The sequence below is a fragment of the Ornithorhynchus anatinus genome, chromosome 3, assembly GCF_004115215.2.
Source record: "Ornithorhynchus anatinus isolate Pmale09 chromosome 3, mOrnAna1.pri.v4, whole genome shotgun sequence".
NCBI classification, from domain to species: Eukaryota; Metazoa; Chordata; class Mammalia; order Monotremata; family Ornithorhynchidae; genus Ornithorhynchus; species Ornithorhynchus anatinus.
The window spans coordinates 47,662,028-47,683,291 of record NC_041730.1 but is presented as its reverse complement, the minus strand read 5'-3'; the positions used below and the strand labels follow the sequence as shown (position 1 = coordinate 47,683,291).

At 47.4% G+C, this 21,264-nt stretch overlaps 1 protein-coding gene across 2 annotated transcripts in view; it reads left to right on the top strand.

Annotated features, from left to right (window-relative positions):
- EXOC6 (exocyst complex component 6) overlaps window positions 1–21,264 on the top strand; it is a 188,034-nt gene that overhangs the window by 76,406 nt on the left and 90,364 nt on the right. For both annotated transcript variants that reach the window (XM_029060465.2, XM_029060464.2), the window contains exons 5-7: window positions 478–523; window positions 15,230–15,434; window positions 19,508–19,660. In XM_029060465.2, coding sequence (XP_028916298.1) covers window positions 478–523; window positions 15,230–15,434; window positions 19,508–19,660 — 404 coding nt within the window. The remainder of the gene's footprint in view (window positions 1–477; window positions 524–15,229; window positions 15,435–19,507; window positions 19,661–21,264) is intronic.

Genomic DNA, 21,264 nt, shown 5'->3' with positions numbered 1-21,264 from the left:
CACGTGGAACTTCTTTAGGCTGGGTCTTGGGAGCAGGCGGGCAGGGAAGCACAGCCCAGGAGGCTCCAAATGGAATTTCCTCAACCAGCTATCCCTGAGGAAAACTTGGCCCCACGCTGAAAGGGGATGGGATTTTCCCACTTTTGGCAGAGGAGCCCCTCTCCTCTCGGAATGCACCAATTTTGGGAAATGTGGGCAAAACCAGCCCCCTTGACACCTTGGAGTTTGTCCTTTGTCCCTACGATCTTCTTGCCAGGCTTGTTTTGAAGGGATTTTAAAGCACCCTACTCTGACTCCCCTTCTTTAGACTCTTTATCACTTTTTTTCCCCCTCTTGGAGGCATTGGTTACACTTGAGGCTTGAACTGACAATCAGAAGTGTGTAGGTGTGACTTCTATCTTATGAAATATCATTCTTGTTTCTCTTTCTAATGAAAGTGAATCCGTGTAATGTAAATTGTCTTTCTTTTTAATGCAGTGTTGGAAATGTACAGCAAACTTAAGGAACAGATGAGTGTCAAAAAGTGAGTGACTTTATGCGATTGCCATTTTAATTGAGTTCATCCCCGTTGATTTATTTGTGTTCGGATTGAATGGAGAACAGCTCATTCTTTGCTTTGTGCATGCTGACAAAAGTGAGTGTGAAAATGAGACCGAATTAAAAGCCGAGAATCGCTACACATGGGGCGAGCCTGAAGGATTGGTCAAGTGGATTGAATGAGGTGGGTGTAGAAAGAGAGGAACCACCCAGATGCCATGGGCCAAGAAGGGTCTCAGGAGATGTGTGCGCTTAGGTGCTTTCTGAGTACAGTGTACTTTGTTGTGGCCATCTTTTATGAGAAGCAGACTGGCCTAGTGGGTAGAGCACAGGCCTGGGCGTCAGAAGATCATGGGTTCTATTCCTGGCTGCACCTCGTGTCTGCTGTGTGACCTTGGGCAAGTCACTTAACTTCTTTGTGCTTCTGATCCTTCATCTGTAAAATGGGAATCGAGACTGTGAGCCCCATATGGGACAGGGACTGTGTTCAACACAATTTGCATGTATCCACCCCAGCGCTTAGCGCCTGGCACATAGTAAGCACTTAACAAATACTATTATTCATTTTTTTAAAAACCACTTTGTGATACTGGCAACCTAGGGGGATATCGTGCAATTTTGCTGACAATTCTAGCATATGTAAACCCTGTCCCTAAATGTTTCATCCAATCACCGGCGGTAAGTCAATTCCTCTTTTACTCTCTTCACTCCCCCTCTCCCTGCCAGGTTGTTATCATTATTATGTTTTTATGGTATTTGTTAAGCGCTTTTCTCTGTGCCTTGGCACTGTAGTAAGCGCTGAGGTAGATATAGGCTCATCAGGTTGGACAGCCCCTGGCCACCTGGGGCTCACATTTTTAATCCCCATTTTACAGATGAGGTAATCGAGGCACAGCGAAGTGAAGGGACTTGCCCAGAGTCATCCAGTGGACAAGTGGCAGAGGCGGAATTAGAATCCAGATCCTTCTGACCTCCAGGCCCGTGCTCTATCCACTAGGCCACGCTTCTTCTCTATAATTATTATTTTGAAGCTATTTTTGGTGATGACAATTGCCGAAGCCGAAAGTACAATGTGACTTTTTACCTATTTACCGCTGCCATGGGGACGGGGACAACTGTTGCTGGGGGAATGATGAGGGAGTCCTCTGGACTGTAAGCTTGTTGCGGGCCGGGAAAGTGTCTACCAACTCTGTTGTGTTGTACTCTCCCAAGTGCTTACTCTAGTGCTCTGCATGCAGTAAGCGCTCAATAAATACCACTGAGTATGACCAGATGCTTATATTAATAGCGGGGATGGGGTTTCAAGCCCTGGAAAAGAACAGGGAAGGTAAATTCCCCAAGGGCAAGGATCATTCATACATTCATTCAATTGTATTTATTGAGCGCAGTGAACGTGTCTGCTAATTCTGTTGAATTGTACTCTCCCAAGCGCTTAGTACAGTGCCCTGCACATTGTAAATGCTCAGTAAATACCATTGATTGAATGCTTACTCTGTGATGTCATGGCCTGCTGGGCCTGTAGCATCTATCTGATATTGTGTTGTAATAATAATAATTAATTAATGTTGGTATTTGTTAAGCTCTTACTATGTGCCGAGCACTGTTCTAGGCACTGGGATAGATACAGGGTAATCAGGTTGTCCCACGTGAGGCTCACAGTTACTCCCCGTTTTACAGATGAGGTAACTGAGGCCCAGAGAAGTGAAGTGACTTGCCCACAGTCACACAGCTGACAAGTGGCAGAGGCGGGATTCGAACTCATGACATCTGACTCCCAAGCCCGTGCTCTTTCCACTGAGCCACGCTGCTTCTCTTAATCATTAATTAATTATTAATAATAATTATTAATAATAATGGTGGTGTTTGTTAAGCGCTTACTATGTGCAAAATACTGTTCTAAGCACTGAGGGGATGCAAGGTGATCAGGTTGGCCCACGTGGGGCTCAATGTTTTAATCCCCATCTTACAGATGAGGTAACTAAGGCACAGAGAAATTAAGTTCATTCAATAGTATTTTTCTTTCAATAGTATTTATTGAGCGCTTACTATGTGCAGAACACTGTACTAAGCGCTTGGAATGTACAATTCGGACTTAAGTGACGTGACTTGCCCAAAGTCACTCAGCTGGCAAGCGGTGGAGCCGGGATTAGAACCTATGACCTCTGCGCCCTAAGCCCGGGCTCTTTCCACTGAGCCATGCTGTACTCTTCTAAGTGCTCAGTACAGTAAGCGATCAATAAATATTGTTGCTTGATTGATAAAAGCTGCTGCTATGATTGAAGTTCAAACACAGGAAAGAAAAAGCTGGCGTGTAGGAGTGGGAGTCGGGATGGAGAGATGAGAGGAGAGGGCTGAATTCGAGGGGAACGGGAGATTGGCCAAGAGAACCCCGTAGAAACGAGGGAGGGGAAGAAGCAAAAGGAAGGGGGAACTAGGGGAGATTTACGATGCTCGGTCATTACGTTGGGGCTAATTCGAGAGTGGAATCCAACTAATTGCATGTAAATCTATGGAAAAACGTGTCCCACGATACCACCGTTCGTGATTCGGCCACATTTTCAACGAGTAATACGCCTGTGCTGCAAATCCCGGAATCCCGTGGAGCGTAAATTAGCCTCTGCTTTCCCTCCAACTAATACCCGTTGGACTAGGTCGGTGATAGAGATGGAGCGGGGATAAATTTTTCCTTCTTGTGTTGTATTTCCATTCAGATCAGCACTGTGGCTCTAAAAGAGCCATTTAAACTTAAACAACCAGAAGCGCATTGAAAACATTAGACCGCGCAGAATATATTTTAATTTAAGTAACCTAAAACAGTAAGACCTGTAAATGAGATCCCTACAGAGTTCATTTGGATTGGGGTATTAATGAATCTTTTCCTAATTCATTAGTATTTATTGCTTAATCTTTCACACATTAGTGATTCAGTCTTCTACTTGACAGACCAATAGTTTTGCTTTTCTGTTCCTCCTGGGGCTGTGGATTTATTGAGTTTCTCGAGTGTTTATCTGTTTGTGGTAATTAGCAGAGTTATCTTTCCTTAAGGACTGTTTTGTGGTGAATGTAGGAACCGCAGAACTGGCTCAAAGAGACATCATCTGAACACTCTCCAGTCTTATTTCTTTTTGGAGTAGTGAAAGATGGGAAAGCCATGACTGATTTAGGAGTCATTCGGCTGCAGCGGTACTGTATATTATGTTTAACTCTTCTAGTAATTTTCAGATGGTTCTCTCATTCCCTTTGCAGATATTTGGGGAACTTTTTTAATAAATTAAAACTTGAGTGCAAACTTTTCAGCTAAAAGATTTTACATTGTGATTCCTAATTTCCACTAATCTCTTTGCAATTCTTTATATCTTCAGTGTTCAAACATTTCTCTTTTGCAGTGTTGAGTGTCATGGAAGAGTATTCCAGTCTTTGGTTTAACTGTAATCACTCCAACCCAGCATTGCCTATGTGGGGACAGTTGGACTCAATCAATAAATCAGTTGTATTTAGGGGAAGCAGCATGGCCTAGTGGGTAGAGCAGAGCCCCGGAAAATCAGAAGGACCTGGATTCTAATCCCGGGTCCTCCTCTTGTCTGTTGTGTGACTTTGTGCAAGTCACTTCACTTCCCTGGGCCTCATTTCCTCATCTGTAAAATGGGGATGAAGATTGTGAGCCCCATGTGGGACATGGATTGTGTCCAACCTGATTTGCTAGAATCTACCCTAGTGCTTAGAATAGTGCCTTACACAGAATAAGTGTTTAACAAATACCATACAAATAAAATTGAGCGCTTACTGTGTACAGGGCACTATACTAAGCTCTTCGGAGAGTACGATGCAATGATTTAACGGACACATTGCCTGCCCACAGCGGGCTTACAGTCTAGAGGAATCCAGGCAATTTTGGGAGCATAGACGGCCAAAACCTACCCTCCCCTTCCCCTCTCTCGCTCAGCTCTTTCCCGCTCTCTCCTCTGTCTCCTCCCCCCCTCCCCTCCCCCGCCCTAGAACCCCACTTTACCAGCGCTACCCCTCTTCCCCCTCCCCCTCCTCACCCCCTCACCAAACCCCCTCCTCACCCCCTCCCCCCTTCTCTCTTCCCCACCCACGCCCCATCCCAGTCCTCCTGTCCCACCGCTACCCCTCATCCCCCACTCCCCGTCCAGGGCCCCGCCACCTCCTTCCCATCCAAACCCTCCCCTCCCCCCGCCCTTCCCCCCCTCCCCCCCTTGCACCCACAGCTACTTTCAAGTGTGGCCTCTGGAAGCCCCGCTCTATTACAGGTAAGCTACCTTTCGTCCATGACCTTTTCTTCTCCCGCTCTCTCCTCCTCCTCGCCCTTTCGGAAACGTGGCTCTCTCCCGAAGACGCGGTCTCCGCCGCCGCTCTCTCCAGTGGAGGCCTCTCCTTCTCCCACTCCCCCAGACTAAGCGGCAACGGGGTGAGAGGAGGAAACCGACGCCTCCTCCCTTACCGGTAAGGGAGGAGGCGTCGGTTTCCTCCTCTCACCCCGTTGCCGCTTCCGCACTATCCCTTCTCCCCCCCCCTCTCCTTCCCCTCCTTCGAAGCCCATATCATTCGCCTCTACCACCCCCTCCAGTTACTCGTCGCTGTCATCTACCGCCCTCCCGGTCCCACCTCCGACTTCTTCAATCACCTTGACCCCTTTCTCACCTTCCTTCTCTCCTTCTCTCTGCCCACTCTGATCCTCGGAGACTTGGACATCCATATGGATGTACCCGACGACTCCTCTGCCGCCCGCCCGCTATCCCTCCTCGACTCTGCCGACCTCCTCCTCCACCATACCGCGCCCACTCACCGACTCGGTCACACCCTCGATCTCGTCATCTCCTACCGCCGCACTATCTCCTCCCTCACCGACTCTGAAATCCCTCTCTCTGACCATAACCTTCTCACCTGCCTCATCTCTCATACTCCCTCCCCCTGCAAATCTTCGCTACTGCCCCACAGAGACCTCCGCTCTCTCGATCCCATCCGTCTTTCCAAAAGCATCTCTCCTCACCTTGCCGCCCTGTCCTCACCTCCCACTCTGGACGATCAGGTCTCCGCTCTCAACTCCACCCTCTCTACTCATCTCGACTCTCTCTCCCCCCTTTCCCTCCGCCGCTCTCGCTCCACTAACCCACAGCCCCGGATCACCTCCTCTGTCCGCCTCCTACGCTCCTATGCTCGAGCTGCTGAGCGCTGCTGGCGAAAGTCCAAGCACCGAGCCGACCTCACACACTTCAAATTTATCCTTTCCTGCCTTAACTCTGCCCTCTCCTCCGCCAGGCAAAACTTCTTCTCCTCCCTCATCGACACCCATGCCCATCACCCCCGCCGATTGTTCCGGATCTTTAACTCTCTCTTTAGGCCCCCTGTCCCCCCCCCCCCAATCTCTCACCCCCAATGATCTGGCCACCTATTTCCTCACGAAAATCAACACAGTCAGGTCTGAGCTCCCCAAAGTCACCCCTCCGCCTCTCCCCTCCCCCCCACCAACCCTCTCCCCTACTTTCCCATCCTTCCCTGCAGTATCCTCAGAGGAGATCTCCTCCCTCCTCGCAAGTGCCACCCCCTCCACCTGAGCCTCGGACCCCATTCCCTCTCACCTTATTAAAACCATCGCCCCTGCCCTCCTCCCTTCCTTAACTTCTATTTTTAACCAATCTCCAATGGCCCCTTCCCCGCTGCCTTCAAACATGCCCATGTCTCTCCCATCCTAAAAAAACCCGCTCTTGACCCCACTTCCCCCTCCAGTTATCGGCCTATCTCCCTACTACTCTTCCTTTCCAAAATCCTAGAACGAGTCGTCTACGATCGCTGCTTAGAATTCCTTAACTCCCATTCTCTCCTAGACCCCCTCCAATCTGGCTTCCGTCCCCTCCACTCTACCGAGACTGCTCTCTCTAAGGTCACCGTGACCTCCTTCTTGCCAAATCCAATGGCTCCTACTCCATTCTGATCCTCCTTGACCTCTCTGCTGCCTTTGACACTGTCGACCACCCCCTCCTCCTCCATACCTTATCTCACCTTGGCTTCACGGACTCCGTCCTCTCCCGGTTCTCCTCTTACCTCTCTGGCCGGTCATTCTCGGTCTCTTTCGCTGGTGCCTCCTCCCCCTCCCATCCTTTAACTGTTGGAGTTCCTCAAGGGTCAGTTCTTGGCCCTCTTCTGTTCTCCATTTACACTCACTCCCTCGGTGAACTCATTCGTTCTCACGGCTTGACTACCATCTCTACGCAGATGACACGCAGATCTACATCTCCGCCCCTGTCCTCTCCCCCTCCCTTCAGGCTCGCATCTCCTCCTGCCTCCGGGACGTCTCCACCTGGATGTCGGCCCGCCACCTAAAACTCAACATGAACAAGACTGAGCTCCTCATCTTCCCTCCCAAACCCGGTCCTCTCCCAGACTTCTTTATCACTGTGGATGGCACGACCATCCTTCCCGTCTCTCGGGCCCGCGATCTCGGTGTCATCCTTGACTCGTCTCTCTCGTTCACCCCACACATCCTATCCGTTACCGAGACCTGCCGGTTTCACCTTTACAATATCGCCAAGATCCGCCCTTTCCTCTCCACCCAAACAGCTACCTTACTGCTACGGGCTCTCGTTATATCCCGGCTAGATTACTGTGTCAGCCTTCTCTCTGATCTCCCTTCCTCCTCTTTCACCCCGCTCCAGTCTATTCTTCACTCCGCTGCCCAGCTCATCTTCCTGCAGAAACGATCTGGGCATGTCACTCCCCTTCTTAAACAACTCCAGTGGTTGCCTATCGACCTCCGCTCCAAACAAAAACTCCTCACTCTAGGCTTCGAGGCTCTACGTCACCTTGCCCCTTCCTACCTCTCCTCCCTTCTCTCTTTCTACCGCCCACCCCGCACGCTCCGCTCCTCCGCCGCCCACCTCCTCGCCGTCCCTCGGTCTCGCCCATCCCGCCGTCGACCCCCGGGCCACGTCCTCCCGCGGTCCTGGAACGCCCTCCCTCCTCACCTCCGCCAAACTGATTCTCTTTCCCTCTTCAAAACCCTACTTAAAACTCACCTCCTCCAAGAGGCCTTCCCAGACTGAGCTCCTCTTCTCCCTCTACTCCCTCTACCACCCCTCTTCACCTCTCCGCAGCTAAACCCTCTTTTCCCCCCTTTCCCTCTGCTCCTCCCCCCTCCCTTCCCATCCCCTCAGCACTGTACTCGTCCGCCCAACTGTATATATTTTCATTACCCTATTTATTTTGTTAATGAAATGTACATCGCCTTGATTCTATTTAGTCGCCATTGTTTTTACGAGGTGTTCTTCCCCTTGACTCTATTTATTGCCATTGTTCTTGTCTGTCCGTCTCCCCCGATTAGACCGTAAGCCCGTCAAACGGCAGGGACTGTCTCTATCTGTTGCCGACTTGTTCATCCCAAGCGCTTAGTACAGTGCTCTGCACATAGTAAGCGCTCAATAAATACTATTGAATGAAACCTAGTATTAAGTGAAGGATCTAAAGGGGCAGACCTTTTAGTGGGGAGAAATCCAGATTGGGTTAAAGAGTGACCGGCAGGAAGATACGATTTTGGGCTTTTTCAGCCAAGTGATTAATTTTATTTTAGTATTCATTCTCTTTTCTAATTTGCCTAACCAACTCTTTTGACCTTTGGTTTTTCTGTTTCTTTCCTGAGGTCTCTACTGGTGTAAAGATGCATGAAAAAATTTCCAACATTTCCTCTTTTTATAAAATGATGGGCATTTTCTCCTTAGGGTAAAATGAGGAAGTTTGTATTTTCCTAAGTCTGAGAGTGGCCCTAATAATTCATTTGTTTTGCTTCAGTTACATAACGGACTAAGTCGGCTGAATAGCCAGTGTGAGTTTTTCCTATTCAACTGTGAAAAGCCCCTGCATAGCTTCCTTGAATGAAGCTCTGAATTTGAGAGATGAAGCTAGCAGTTTTGAGTCCAGAGTGGACCATGTGAGTCGAATAAAGCCACTTGAGTGCAAATTTTATCACCTTTCTAAAGGACCCAGCCAATAATTGCGGCTGGAAAAATGAAATTTGAGTTTATTTTAAGTTTGGCATTTTTATCGAACACTGCTAGATTTTTAGGGTCAGTTCTTACACCCGTTAAGTTCTACGATCCTTGGAGGGAAAGTCTTTTGCCGTGATATTTCATCTTTTCAGAATCATCTAGTGTGCACTTTGTATGTATTATTCACATACTATTTAGTGGATAGTTTTATTCTGAAGAAGACTTGTGTGCCTCAGCCGTGCTCCTCTTCCGTTCAGAGTGTGCCCTGTGCCCTGATTTTGGTCCGGTGGAAGGAGTGGGGCTCTGAGGCTGGGGATTTTTTAAAAACTTGTTTTGCGGCCAGGTGGACAGATTCTCCGGATACCGGCTCCCTCCCTCCCTTCCTGGGTCCCCTGGAGCCGGAGCTGTACAGCCAGCCGGGGTCGGGCAAGAGGCCAAGGGACAGCCGGGGTCGGGCAAGAGGCCAAGGGAGGGCCCACCGCTTCCTGGCTTAGGTCCCGGGGCTGTGGTGATCCTGCTGCGGTTACAAGCGGAGAAGAAGTGGGGAAGAAGAAAAAGCGGGAGAAGGCCGCAGCCAGGGCAAGGACTGGCCCAGCACCGAAAACAAGGATGGACTGGAAAGAAAAAATGAAGCAGCCCAAAGAAGGAGCTGATGGAGTCGTGGGAGCAGATTTGGGAGATGCGAAGGGGGCACAGTGGAGCCATTGAAGAAATGGAGAGCTGATTTTGGGTATTGGGGGAGGGCGGAATCGGCAAGGCCAGGAGGATAATAATAATAATAATAATAATAATAATGTTGGTATTTGTTAACCGCTTACTATGTGCCGAGCACTGTTCTAAGCGCTGGGGTAGACATAGGGGAATCAGGTTGTCCCACGTGGGGCTCACAGTCTTAATCCCCATTTTACAGATGAGGGAACTGAGGCACAGAGAAATTAAGTGACTTGCCCACAGTCACACAGCCGACAAGGGGCAGAGCTGGGATTCGAACTCATGAGCCCTGACTCCAAAGCCCGTGCTCTTTCCACTGAGCCACGCTGCTTAGGCAGAGTGGATCGGGAGCTGGAGGGCGGATGGTGCATATGTGTATACATCCATCGCTGATGAAGTACTATGGTGAGAGTGGTTAATGGAGCTACTGTCTGTCATTAAGGAGGCTAGAAAAGCAGCGTGGTGGAATGGATAGACCACGGGCCTGGGAGTCAGAAGGTCATGGGTTCTAATCCTGGCTCTGCCACTTGTCTGCTGTGTGACCTTGGGCTAGTCACTTCACTTCTCTGGGCCTCAGTTACCTCAACTGTTAAATGGGGATTGAGATTGCGAGCCCCATATGGAACAGGGACTGTGTCCACCCTGATTTGTTTGTATCCACCCCAGTGCTTAGAACAGTGCCTGGCACATAGTAAGTGCTCAATAAATACCAATGATTGATTGATTTGCATTATAACTCAATATGTACACATATATACACACACATATATATCTAAACATATATATATATATGCACACACACATATATATTTTAATTGCAGGAATGTACAATATATACCTCCAGTGAATATATATATATTTTTTAATTGCAGGAATATACAATATATACCTGCAGTGAATATATATATATATAGATAGATATAGATAGATACATACACAATATATATGCCTGAAATGGGCATATTTTAGTATTCTCTTCCAGCTACAACTATACCTATCTTAATTTATCTGTTTCCTTGATTATCTATCTCCCATTTCCCTATCTTATCCAGCCTATGGACTGGAACTCTTTAAGCTCTGCCAAAGTTGCCCATCCTTCCCATTCCCCTCTTGGCCCAGGCTCTTGCTTTCACTCTCTCCTTCCCTTTTCGCCTTCCCTCCTCCCCTCCTCACTCCCCTTCTGGCCTTGCCCAGTATCACCACTACAACTTCCACTGGCTGTGGAAACCTGGTCTGAGCCCTGAATCTGACCCTTGTCCTCCATTTGACTTGGAGCCCTTTCCCCTGCAGGCCCTGACCACTGTCTTGGCTGCTAGCCCAGTGTCCAAAAAAACCCTGCACTTGTCTTAGAAAACATCTTGGGGAGGAAATGATGGCTCTTTACTGACTTTGGAGGGGTGTTTTTTCACGGTATTTTCATTCATTCACTCAATTGTATTTATTATGTGCTTTCTGTGTGCAGAGCACTGTACTGAGCACTTGGGAAAGTACAGTACAACAATAAATAGTGACAATTCTTGCCCCCATTGAGCTCACAGTCCAGATGGGGGAAGACAGACATCAATACAAATAAATAAAATTTCAGATATATACATTAAGTGCTGTGGGGCTGGAGGGGTTGGGAGAGCAAAGGGAGTAAGCTGGGGTGATGCAGAAGGGAGTGGGAGATGAGAAAAAGTGGGGCCTAGTCTGGGAAAGCCTATAGTAAGTCTTGGAACGGGGGGAGAGTAATTATCAGTCAGATTTGAGGAGAAAGAGCGCTCCAGGCCAAAGGCAGGATGTGGGCTAGGGGTCGGCAACGAGACAGGCAAGATTGAAGCATAGCGAGATGGTTAGCACCAGAGGAGTGAAGTTATCGAGCTGGATTGTAGAAGGAGATAAGCGAGGTGAGGTAGGAGAGGGCAAGGTGATGGAGTGCTTTAAAGCCAACGGTGAAGAGTTTTTGTTTGATACGGAGTTGGATGGGCAACCACTGGAGATTTTTGGGATTGGGGGGCGGTGACATGTCCTGAGTGCTTTTGTAAAATAATGATCCGGGCAGTGGAGTGAAGTATGGACTGGAGTGGAGAGAGACAGGAGGTTGAAGGGGGGTGAGCAAGGAGACTGATGTAGTAATCTAGTCGAGATAGGATGAGGGATTGTATTAATGTGATAGCAGTATGGATGGAGAGGAAAGGGCACATGTTAGCGATGTTGTGAAGATGGGACTGACAGGATTTGGTGATGGATTGAATATGTATGTTGAATGAGCGAGAGGAGTCAAGGAAAACCCCCTTGTGAGATGGGACGGATGGTGGTGCCGTCTACAGTGATGGGCAAGTGTTTACTATGTGCCAGACACTGTACTAAGCGTTGGTGTAAATACAAGCTAATCAGATTAGACACAGTCCCTGTCCCACAAGGGGCTCACAGTCTTAATCCCCATTTTAAAGATGAGGTGACGGAGGCCCAGAGAAGTTAAGTGACCTGCCCGAGGTCTCTCAGCAGACAAATGGTAGAGCTGGGATTGGAACCCAGGTCCTTCCGGCTAGAGGCCCAGGCTCTAGCCATTAGACCACACGGCTTCTCAACGTTGGTCTGTGGAATTGGTCAGTGCAGTGGTCAGTGCAGGAGCCACTGGATGAGTGACCTGTTTGTGCACACAGGCTCTCTCTCGCTCACCTGCTTGTCTTCCGCCGGATAGACAGTGGGAATTCCCAGCACATTCCAAACTCTTTCAGCCAGGGCCAGTTTCCTCTGTTTCCCCATTGGAGGGGGCTGTAGGCATATTGCTTTGCCCTGAGTTTCTTGGCTGCAGCCTTATTCGTCGGAGCAAGAGAAACTGCATTCAGAGCCCCTGGGATAATGTGCCTGGGTTTTGTGATCGGTCGTCCACCAAGTTGCGTCTTTCATGCCCCATTTGAAGTCCAAAAGACGGGGGGAATTCTTACTTGTTGAGTGAGGTGTGGAAACGTAGATTTCCCAAGAGAGCCCGGCTCGGAGGAAAGGTCATGGGTTTGAATGTTTGAAGGTCTGGATTTCAGGCCCAACTCCATCATGGAGTCTCTGGTATTTAGGCCTCAGACTTCAACTGGCAAGGATGACATTCTGACAAATCACTCATTCGTATTTATTTATCAACCAGTGGTATTTATTGAATGCTTGCTGTATGCAGAACACTCTGCTAAGCTTGGGAAGCTTGCTAAGCTGCTAAGTGTAACAGAGGGGCAAAAGAGAGTGAAGAGGGTGTTGGGAGAAAACATTTGTCGCAGAACATTCAGCAAGGAAGGGATTTTTAAGAAGACCGAGGTTACATAGCCTGTGCATGACAAATCCTAAACATAGCCCGAAAATGATGGTATTTGTTAGGTCTTACTATGTGTCAGCACCGTTCTAAGCGCTGGGGTAGATACAAGGTAATCAGGTTGGACATAGTCCCTGTCTCATATGGGGGTCACAGTATTAATCCCCATTTTCCAGATGAGGGAACTGAGGCCCAGAGAAGTGATTTGCCCAAGGCCACACAGCAGACAAGTGGCAGATCCGGGATTAGAACCCACGACCTTCTGAGTCCCAGGCCCGTGCTCTATCCACTAGGCTACGCCACTTCTAGGCTAGTCTCCATCTCAGATCACGGATCGACCTCAGAACCCGGAGTTGAATCCTTCCACCGGATACTGTTTTGTGGAGAGAAACACCGTCTACCGACGCAAGGATAGACAAGGGGGTAGGAAAATAATAATAATAATAATGTTGGTATTTATTAAGTGCCTACTATGTGCAGAGCACTGTTCTAAGCACTGAGGTAGATACAGGGTAATCAGGTTGTCCCACGTGAGGTTCACAGTTAATCCCCATTTTACAAATGAGGTAACTGAGACACAGAGCACTTTCTGAGTTTTGGGGAGAGGGAGAAGGTGAGGCCCCCTCAGGAAAGAGCCGTCCGGGAGACCGTGTCGTCTCGGGAGAGCCAGGTTTCAGTAATAGAGAGGTGAAGCAGTTTGGCAACAACAACAAGCAAGAGTCACCAAGGGAAGAGGACAGACTCCAGACAGAATCTGGGAGATAGAGTCCTTAAATTTCCCACTACTTCAGGTAAGCAGTCCTTAATTACAAACCAAAGAAATCTCTCCAGGCTTCTAGCTGCCTTTTTTTTAATGGTATTTTGTTAAGTGCGCATTTGTGCCAGGCATTATACAAAGCCCTGGGGTAGATATAACTTAATCAAATTGGACACAGTCCGTGTCCCACATGGGGCTCACAGTTTTAATCCCCTTTTTTTACAGATGAGGGAACTGAGGCCCAGAGAGGTTAAGTGACTTGCCCAAGATCCTACTATAGACAAGTGGTGGAGCTGGAATTAGAACCCAGGTCCTTCTGACTCCCAAGCCTGTGCTCTATCCCCTAGGCCATGCTGCTTGCCAACTAAATATTGCACAGTGATGGCAAGAAGTGAGAATAATAATGTTGGTATTTGTTAAGCACTTACTATGTGCAGAGCACTGTTCTAAGCGCTGGGGGAGATACAGGGTAATCAGGTTGTCCCACGTGAGCCTCACAGTTAATCCCCATTTTACAGATGAGGTAACTGAAGCACAGAGAAGTGAAGTGACTTGCCCACGGTCACACAACTGACAAGCGGCAGAGCCGGGATTCGAACCCATGACCTCTGACTCCCAAGCCCGGGCTCTTTCTACTGTATAGATCTTGGAGTCAGAAGATCACAGGTTCTAATCCTGGCTCTGCCACTTGTTTGCTGTGTGGCCTTGGGCAAGTCACTTCTCTGCCCTCTGCCTCAGTTACCTCATATATAAAATGGGGATTAAGATTATGAACCCTGTGCGGGACAGGAACTGTGTCCAACCCCATTTGCTTATATACACCTCAGCGCTTAGTACAGTGCCCGGCACATAGTAACTGCTTAACAAATACCATAGTTATTATTAGTAGTAGTATTATTAATGATTATTTATTAGTAATAATAGTAATGAGATGTCCTATATTAAAGAGGCTCCAAGCCACACCTGGTTGAGCCCCTGCCCACCCTCCACTGTGCAGGAAATGGGACTTCAGGGCGCGCCTTTCTGTTGTTCAGTGTAGAAAGGAATGGGCAAACACTGGAAGTTTTTGAGAAGTGAGGAGATGTACACAGAACAGTGTTGTAGAAACATGCTCTTGAAAGCAGTGTGAAGTATGGACTGGAGCGGGGAGAGACAGGAGATCTGCCAGGTGGCTGATGTCATAATTGGGTTATGATATGATATGAAAATGGTCCAGGCATCAACATGGTGATAGTTTGGGTGGAAAGGAAAGGCCGGATTCTGGAGATGTGGAGGAAAAACCGACACTCTGATGATCAATAGAACATCGTGGCTTAGTGGATAGAGCTCAGGCCTGGGAGTCAGAAGGTCATGGGGACTGATCCCAGCTCCGTCACATGTCTGCTGCGTGACCTCGGGCAAGTCGCTTTGCTTCTCTGGGCCTCAGTTACCTCATCTCTAAAATGGGGATTCAGAGGGTTAGCCCTTTGTGGGACGGGGACTGTTTCCAATTTATCTCGAATCTACCCCAGCCCTTAGAGCAGTGCTTGACACACAGTAAGCACTTAACAAGTACCATAATAATTACTATTATAAACATGGGGATTGAAAAAAAGAGTCAAGGATAGCACCGTAATAATGATATCATGAGAAGAAAGCCCAAGCAACTATTAGCAATAATGACGTTTATTAACTACCTGCTGAGTGGACTGTGCTGAGTGCTGGGAGAAATACAAGTTGGACAGATTCAGTCCCTGGCACCCCGAGGACTACCCACCTGATTGGATTGGGGGAGAAAGGTGCCAGGGAGAGCAGAATGCCTTCTGATTTGTATGTCCTGTGGAGGGAGAGTCTACTGTTAGCAGAGTAAAACAAAACTGAGGTCCTATCCGTTTTTGCTATTGATGGGGAAAAGCTATTTTCATCCTATTCTCTCTCTCTCTCTCTCAACTATCCTTACAGGTATTACTCGGCTCTAAAAACTATGGAACAGTTAGAAAACACGTATTTCCCCCGGGTGAGCCAGTACCGCTTTTGTCAGATAATGATAGAAAATCTTCCCAAACTGCGTGAGGAAATAAAAGATATTTCCATGTCCGACCTCAAGGACTTCTTAGAGAGTATTCGAAAGCATTCCGACAAAATAGGCGAAACGGCAATGAAACAGGTGAGACGCAAATTAACTCTGTTTGTAATTGTCTCCATTTGTATTCATTGTGGGATTCTGGGTTTTCTGGGTAAACATGTCATCGTGAGGTCAATTCTGCTAGAACACGTGTCTTCATTACACAGTTTGGGTAATAGCAGAAGCAGCATGGCCTAGTGGATGGAGCATGGGCCTGGGAGTCAGAAGGTCATGGGTTCTGATTCCGACTCCGCCTCTTGTCTGCTGTATGACCTTGGGCAAGTCATTTCACTTCTCTGTGCCTCAGTTACCTCTCTTGTAAAATGGGGATTAAGCCTGTGAGCTCGGTGTGGGACAGGGGCTTTCCCAGTTTGCTTGTACAGTTTGCTTGTATTCCCTCTCAGAGCTTAGTACATAGTAAGCACTTAACAAATCCCACTGTTATCATTATTATTGTTATTATTGTTATTATCATTAATAGCATGATAGAAGTTGGAGGGAATATCCTTCCCACAACATGTCTTCTGGGTATAACCCGATCCACCAGTTGGCCCAAGTGAATTTGGAAGATGTGGTTTTTGGGCCCTGCTCTTGGTCAAGGAGGGATCCTGTTAGACTTCATTTCATCATCATCATCATCATCATCGTCATTGGTATTTATTGAACACTTACTGTATGCAGAGCACCATACTAAGCACTTGGGAGAGTACAGTACAACAGAGTGTATAGGCTTGTCCCCTACCACGGTGAGCTAAGACTACCCTTCCCAGCTTTTGCCTCAGCTGTATTGTTTTGTATTGTTTTGTTTCATACAGCATTTTTCATTCCTTCGTTGTTTAGCAACTTTACCACTTTTAATACAGCAAAAAAAAAAATGATGGGCAAGGAGGAAAACATTCAGCCGGTGTGGGACATAATAACAGAGGAGTTTTATTGAGCGATATCAGTCTTGGGGGATCTTTAAATCATATATCTCGTACTCTATTAATTCCCTTTGAATCAGGGATAACTGTGATATAATAATAATTGATTATTCATGGATCATTTATTATATCACCATTTTGCCTATAATGCAAGGTCTTCAAGATCACATCTGCTGCTTTGTAACTGAAAATATTGTATTGGAGAAAAATGATATTTTGCTTTTTTCTCTAGACTTATTATAACTCATATTTATATTTATGACTTTTATATATTTTTATAAAGTATTTTTATATACTTTTTATAAAGTCATATTTATGACTTTTCTTTTCAGTTTATTTCTTTTCTCTCCTGGTTTTCTTTTGCCAGTCCTTTCTGTGAGCATATTCTCTCACTCCATTTCTTTCCTTGCCTGACTCTGAAAAACCACATCCTCTGAAATCCAGCCAGCAAATGACAAGAGGTTGGTGGAGGTTGGTAAGAGTGGAGAAGAAGGGCTGATACTAGGTAATATTGTAGAGAAAAGAAAAAAAGCCTAGCAGGATTTAAAGGCAGTGTAAATGTGGGTGAAAGACAGAAGACCAAGATTATGCGATCTGGGGACCCGGTAAATGATGGAGCTATAGACTTGGGATGGGAAAGGCAGGAGGATATGTGGGTTTAGGAGGGAAGATGGGTTCTGTTTGTCATTCAGCTGCAATTATTGAGCACTTACTGAGTGCAGAGCACTGTACTAAGCGCTTGGGAAAGTACAACACAACAATAAACATTGATATTCCCTGCCCACAATGAGTTCTTCACGTGTGGAGTTTATGGTGCACTCATTCTTTGTCAAAATAATAATAATAATGTTGGTATTTGTTAAGTGCTTACTAAGTGCCAAGCACTGTTCTAAGCACTGGGGTAGATACAAGGTAATCAGGTTGTCCCATGTAGGGCTCACAGTCTTCATCCCCATTTTACAGATGAGGTAACAGAGGCACAGAGAAGTGAAGTGACTTGCCCAAGGTCACACAGCTGACGAGCAGCGGAGCGGGATTGGAACCCATGACCTCTGACTCCCAAGCCCGGGCTCTTTCCACTAAGCCACGAGTGACTGAAATGAAGGGCAGCAGATTGGATTGAGAGGGTGAAAGAGGTGCGGGGAGGAGATTGTGGAGGAAAATCAGGAGAAAATGGGGTGGGGTTTGGCTGCCCTCTGATTTTGGTTTTCAGGAGTGTAAAGAAGTCCACATCTGCTCATGAAGCTCCTCACAGTGTCTGAGAACTGTCATAGCCCCAAACCTCCCCTACCACTAAAAGTTCATTTACTTGCCCTGGTTTTTAATTCTATGAAGCAGAGATTTTCCCTACCAATCGTGGGTTTGAGCTGGCACACCTAATATTCTGAGTACCATTTAGCTCTCACCTTATACAGTTATGAAGAAGCGTAGCTTTCTGTGACCTTTTATGTCCACCATCACTCCCACCCCAGCATAATAATAATAATTAGTAATTATGGTATTTGTTAAGCATTAATATGTTCCGGGCACTGTTCTAAGCACTGGGGTAGAGAGAAGCTATTCAGATTGGACATAATCCCTGTTTTACAGGGAGGCTCACAGTCTTAAACCCCATTTTACAGATGAGGAAACTGAGTCACAGAGAAGTGAAATGACTTGCCCAAGGTCCCATAGCAGACAAGCAGTGGAGCTGGGATTAGAACCCATGACCTTTGGACTCCCAGACCTGTGCTCTATCCACTAGGCCACGGTGCTCCTCCGTTGCTTCGCAACGTTAAGAACAAGTTTCCCAGAGCTCTGCGTTCTTCTCCGGCTTCCTTTCCCCGAACCGTGGCGTCGCCAGGAGACATGGTTGAACCATCTGAGAAGAGGGTGAGGGAAGTCGTGTCTTTGGAGAGAAATTGGGGTCCGTGGATTGTCTGATGAACGAGAGGGAAGCATATTGGTGTAGATAGGATCACTGGGAGAAACATTCGGGAGCAGCGTGGCCTACTGTTCTATCCAGCTTGCCTCACCAACGCCGAACTTAAATCTCCGAAGATTCCCCCAGATTGGTAAGAAGTGGGAATCTGATAAAATACAGAAGAGGCCTGGGAGTCAGAAGGACCTGGGTTTTTAACCCCGTTCCTCCATTTGTCTGCTGTGTGACCCTGGACAAATCGCTTCACTTCTCTGTGCCTCAGTTACCTCATCTGTAAAATGGAAATTAAGGGTGTGAGTCGCATGTAGAACATGGACTGTGTCACCTTTGTGTTTATCTCAGCATTTAATACAGTGCCTGGCACATAGCGCATAACAAATACCATTTAAAAACCCCCAAACCATTAAAAATAAGGGGAGATCCTACATGACACAGGCCATGGACTCTTTAATCCCATCTTTCCATAAACCTTCCTGGGTGGTCAGATTTTTTTTTTGTGGTATTTGTTAAACTCTTTACTATGCGCCAGGCCCTATACTAACCGCTGGGGTAAATACAAGCTAGTCAGGTTGTACACAGCCCCTGTCCCAAGTGGGGCTCACCGATGAGGTCACTGAGGCACAGAGAAATGAAGTGACTTGCCCAAGGTCACACAGACAAGTGGTGGAGCTGGGGTTAGAACCCAGGTCCTCTGACTCCAAGGCCCGTGCTCTATCCCCTAGTCTATGCTGCTTCCCAACAGCTGGATTTGTGTGGGAATAAGGACGCAGTTTTGATCTCACCCTTCACCCCTGTAGGTTGTTGGTTTTTTTGATATTTGTGAAGCGCTTACTGTGTACCAGGCACTGGACGAAGCACTGGGATAAATACAAGCTCATCAGGTTAGACGCAGTCCTTGTTCCACATGAGGTTCACAGCCTTAATCCCCATTTTACAGATGAGGAAACTGAGGCACAGAGAAGGGAAGTGACTTGCCCGGGGTCACACAGACAAGTGGCAGAGCTGGGACTGGAACATAGGTCCATAGGTCCTTCTGACTGGCCATGCTCTATCCACTAGACCACACTGCTTCATACCAATCTGGGGGATCTTTAGGGATTGAACTGTAGCTCTTGGTCAGAGCAGCCAAATGCCAAGGAAAATTGCTCTTTCACATTGGAGCTGAACTGAAAATGTTGACTTGAAACTCCACTGAATATTTTGGTTGAATCCCAAATTTATGGGAACAGCTTAAATAACCTGCTTTGGATCTTTATCTTTTTCTGAACTAGGCCCAGCAGCAGAAAATCTTTAATGGTATTCTTCAGACCCAAACCAATATAACCTGTGGGAGAAGTTTATATGCAAAGAATAGAATTCTTGACGAGGGAAAAGAGGTCCCATCAAAGCAAACTCTTGAGGAAGAGGATGACAACGAAGAGGAGGTGAGTAATTTTCTTTCCCAAATCATTCATAGTTAAGTAAGGAGTCTTCCCCCTTCTAGAGGGCGCTAGGGTGTTGGATGCCCCCTGACCAGAAAGGGAAACGGGGCTGTCCTTAAAGATGTTGGCAGAAGATTTCAGGAACCCTTTCCCCCATTGGAATCCGTGGGGGGCAAGATTCCCTATTCCCTTGCCATTTTTTGAGTGTGGGTGTGTGTGTTGGGGGGACCCTAGAGACTGAGTGGTGCCAGTGGACTGTAAGCACGTTGTGGGCGGGGACTGTGACTGTTCAATGCTGTATTGTTCTCTCTCAAGCGCTTAGTACAGTGTTCAGCATACAGTAAGTCTCGAATGAGGAATTGACAAGGGTTCTGGAAGTCGGCAGTGTAAGGACTGGAAGTCAATTAGTTTATCGAGCGCTTACTCTGTGCAGAGCTCTGTACTAAGCACGGGAGAGTACAGTGCAACAAAACTAGCAGACTTGTTCCCGGCCCGTAACGAACTTGCAGTCTAGAGGGACTGTAATCAGGTATCGCAGGTAATTTTTTTTTTGACCTCCACGTCCCCAGCCTGCAAAACCGTCTGGTACTCGCCTAGCTCTGGAGAACAGACAGTGTGTCCTTATTCCCACACAAATCCAGCTGTTGGGAAGCAGCATATTCCTCCCTGAATGGGAATGACCCTTACATTGACTTCTCTGTCTCTGACCATTCCCACTTGGAAGAGTTTCGACAGGAATAGGAGCAGGTAGAGGAGATGATAGCTGGAGGGTGCAGAAGGATCTGGGAAGGAGTTTTTTTAAAAAATAGAGGTGAGATGTTAGCATGCTTGAAGGCAATTGATCAATCAGTATTTATGGAGAGTTTGCAGTGTGCAGAGCACTGTACTAAAGCGCTTGGGAGAGGACAGTACAGCAGAGTTGGGAGTCGCGTTCCCTGTTCACAGTGAGCTTACGGACTAGAGGAAGAAGCGCTGAGAGAGAGGGAGTGAACGGAAGTGACAGTCAGGGAGGGAGGTAGATTGACTTCACAAGTGACTTGAGAAGGTGAGGGGTGTAGATTTTTGAAAGGAGGGTCAAGATTTCCTTTGGAGGCACAGTTGGGAAGGATGCGAGAGTGAATGTGGGGGAGGAAGGGAATTGAGGAAGTTTGGGGGAGATATTGAGGAACTTTTGTCTTCACATCGGCATGGTCATGGGGGCAAGATCTGGGAGAGGATGGTGACACCAGGAGCTTCAGGTGGGAGTTTAAGTTCTGGACTAACGGGGTGGGCAGTGGGCATGGGAGTCGGTCAGTTGTATTTCTTGAGCACTTACTGCGTGCAGAGGACTGTACTAAGCGCTTGGGAGAGTACAACAGAGTGGGTAGATATGTTCTCTGACCACAGTGAGCTTACAGTCTAGAGGGGGAGACATGTATTAATATAAATAAATTATGGATGTGTGCCTAAGTACTTCAGGGCTGAGGGGATGGTAGATAAAGGGAGAAAATCCAAGTACAAGAGAAGTGCAGAAGGGAGTGGGAGAAAAGGAAATGAGGGCTTAATCAGGGAAGGCCTCTGGGAGGAGAAGGGCTTTCAGTAAAGCTCTGAAGATGTAGAGAGTGATT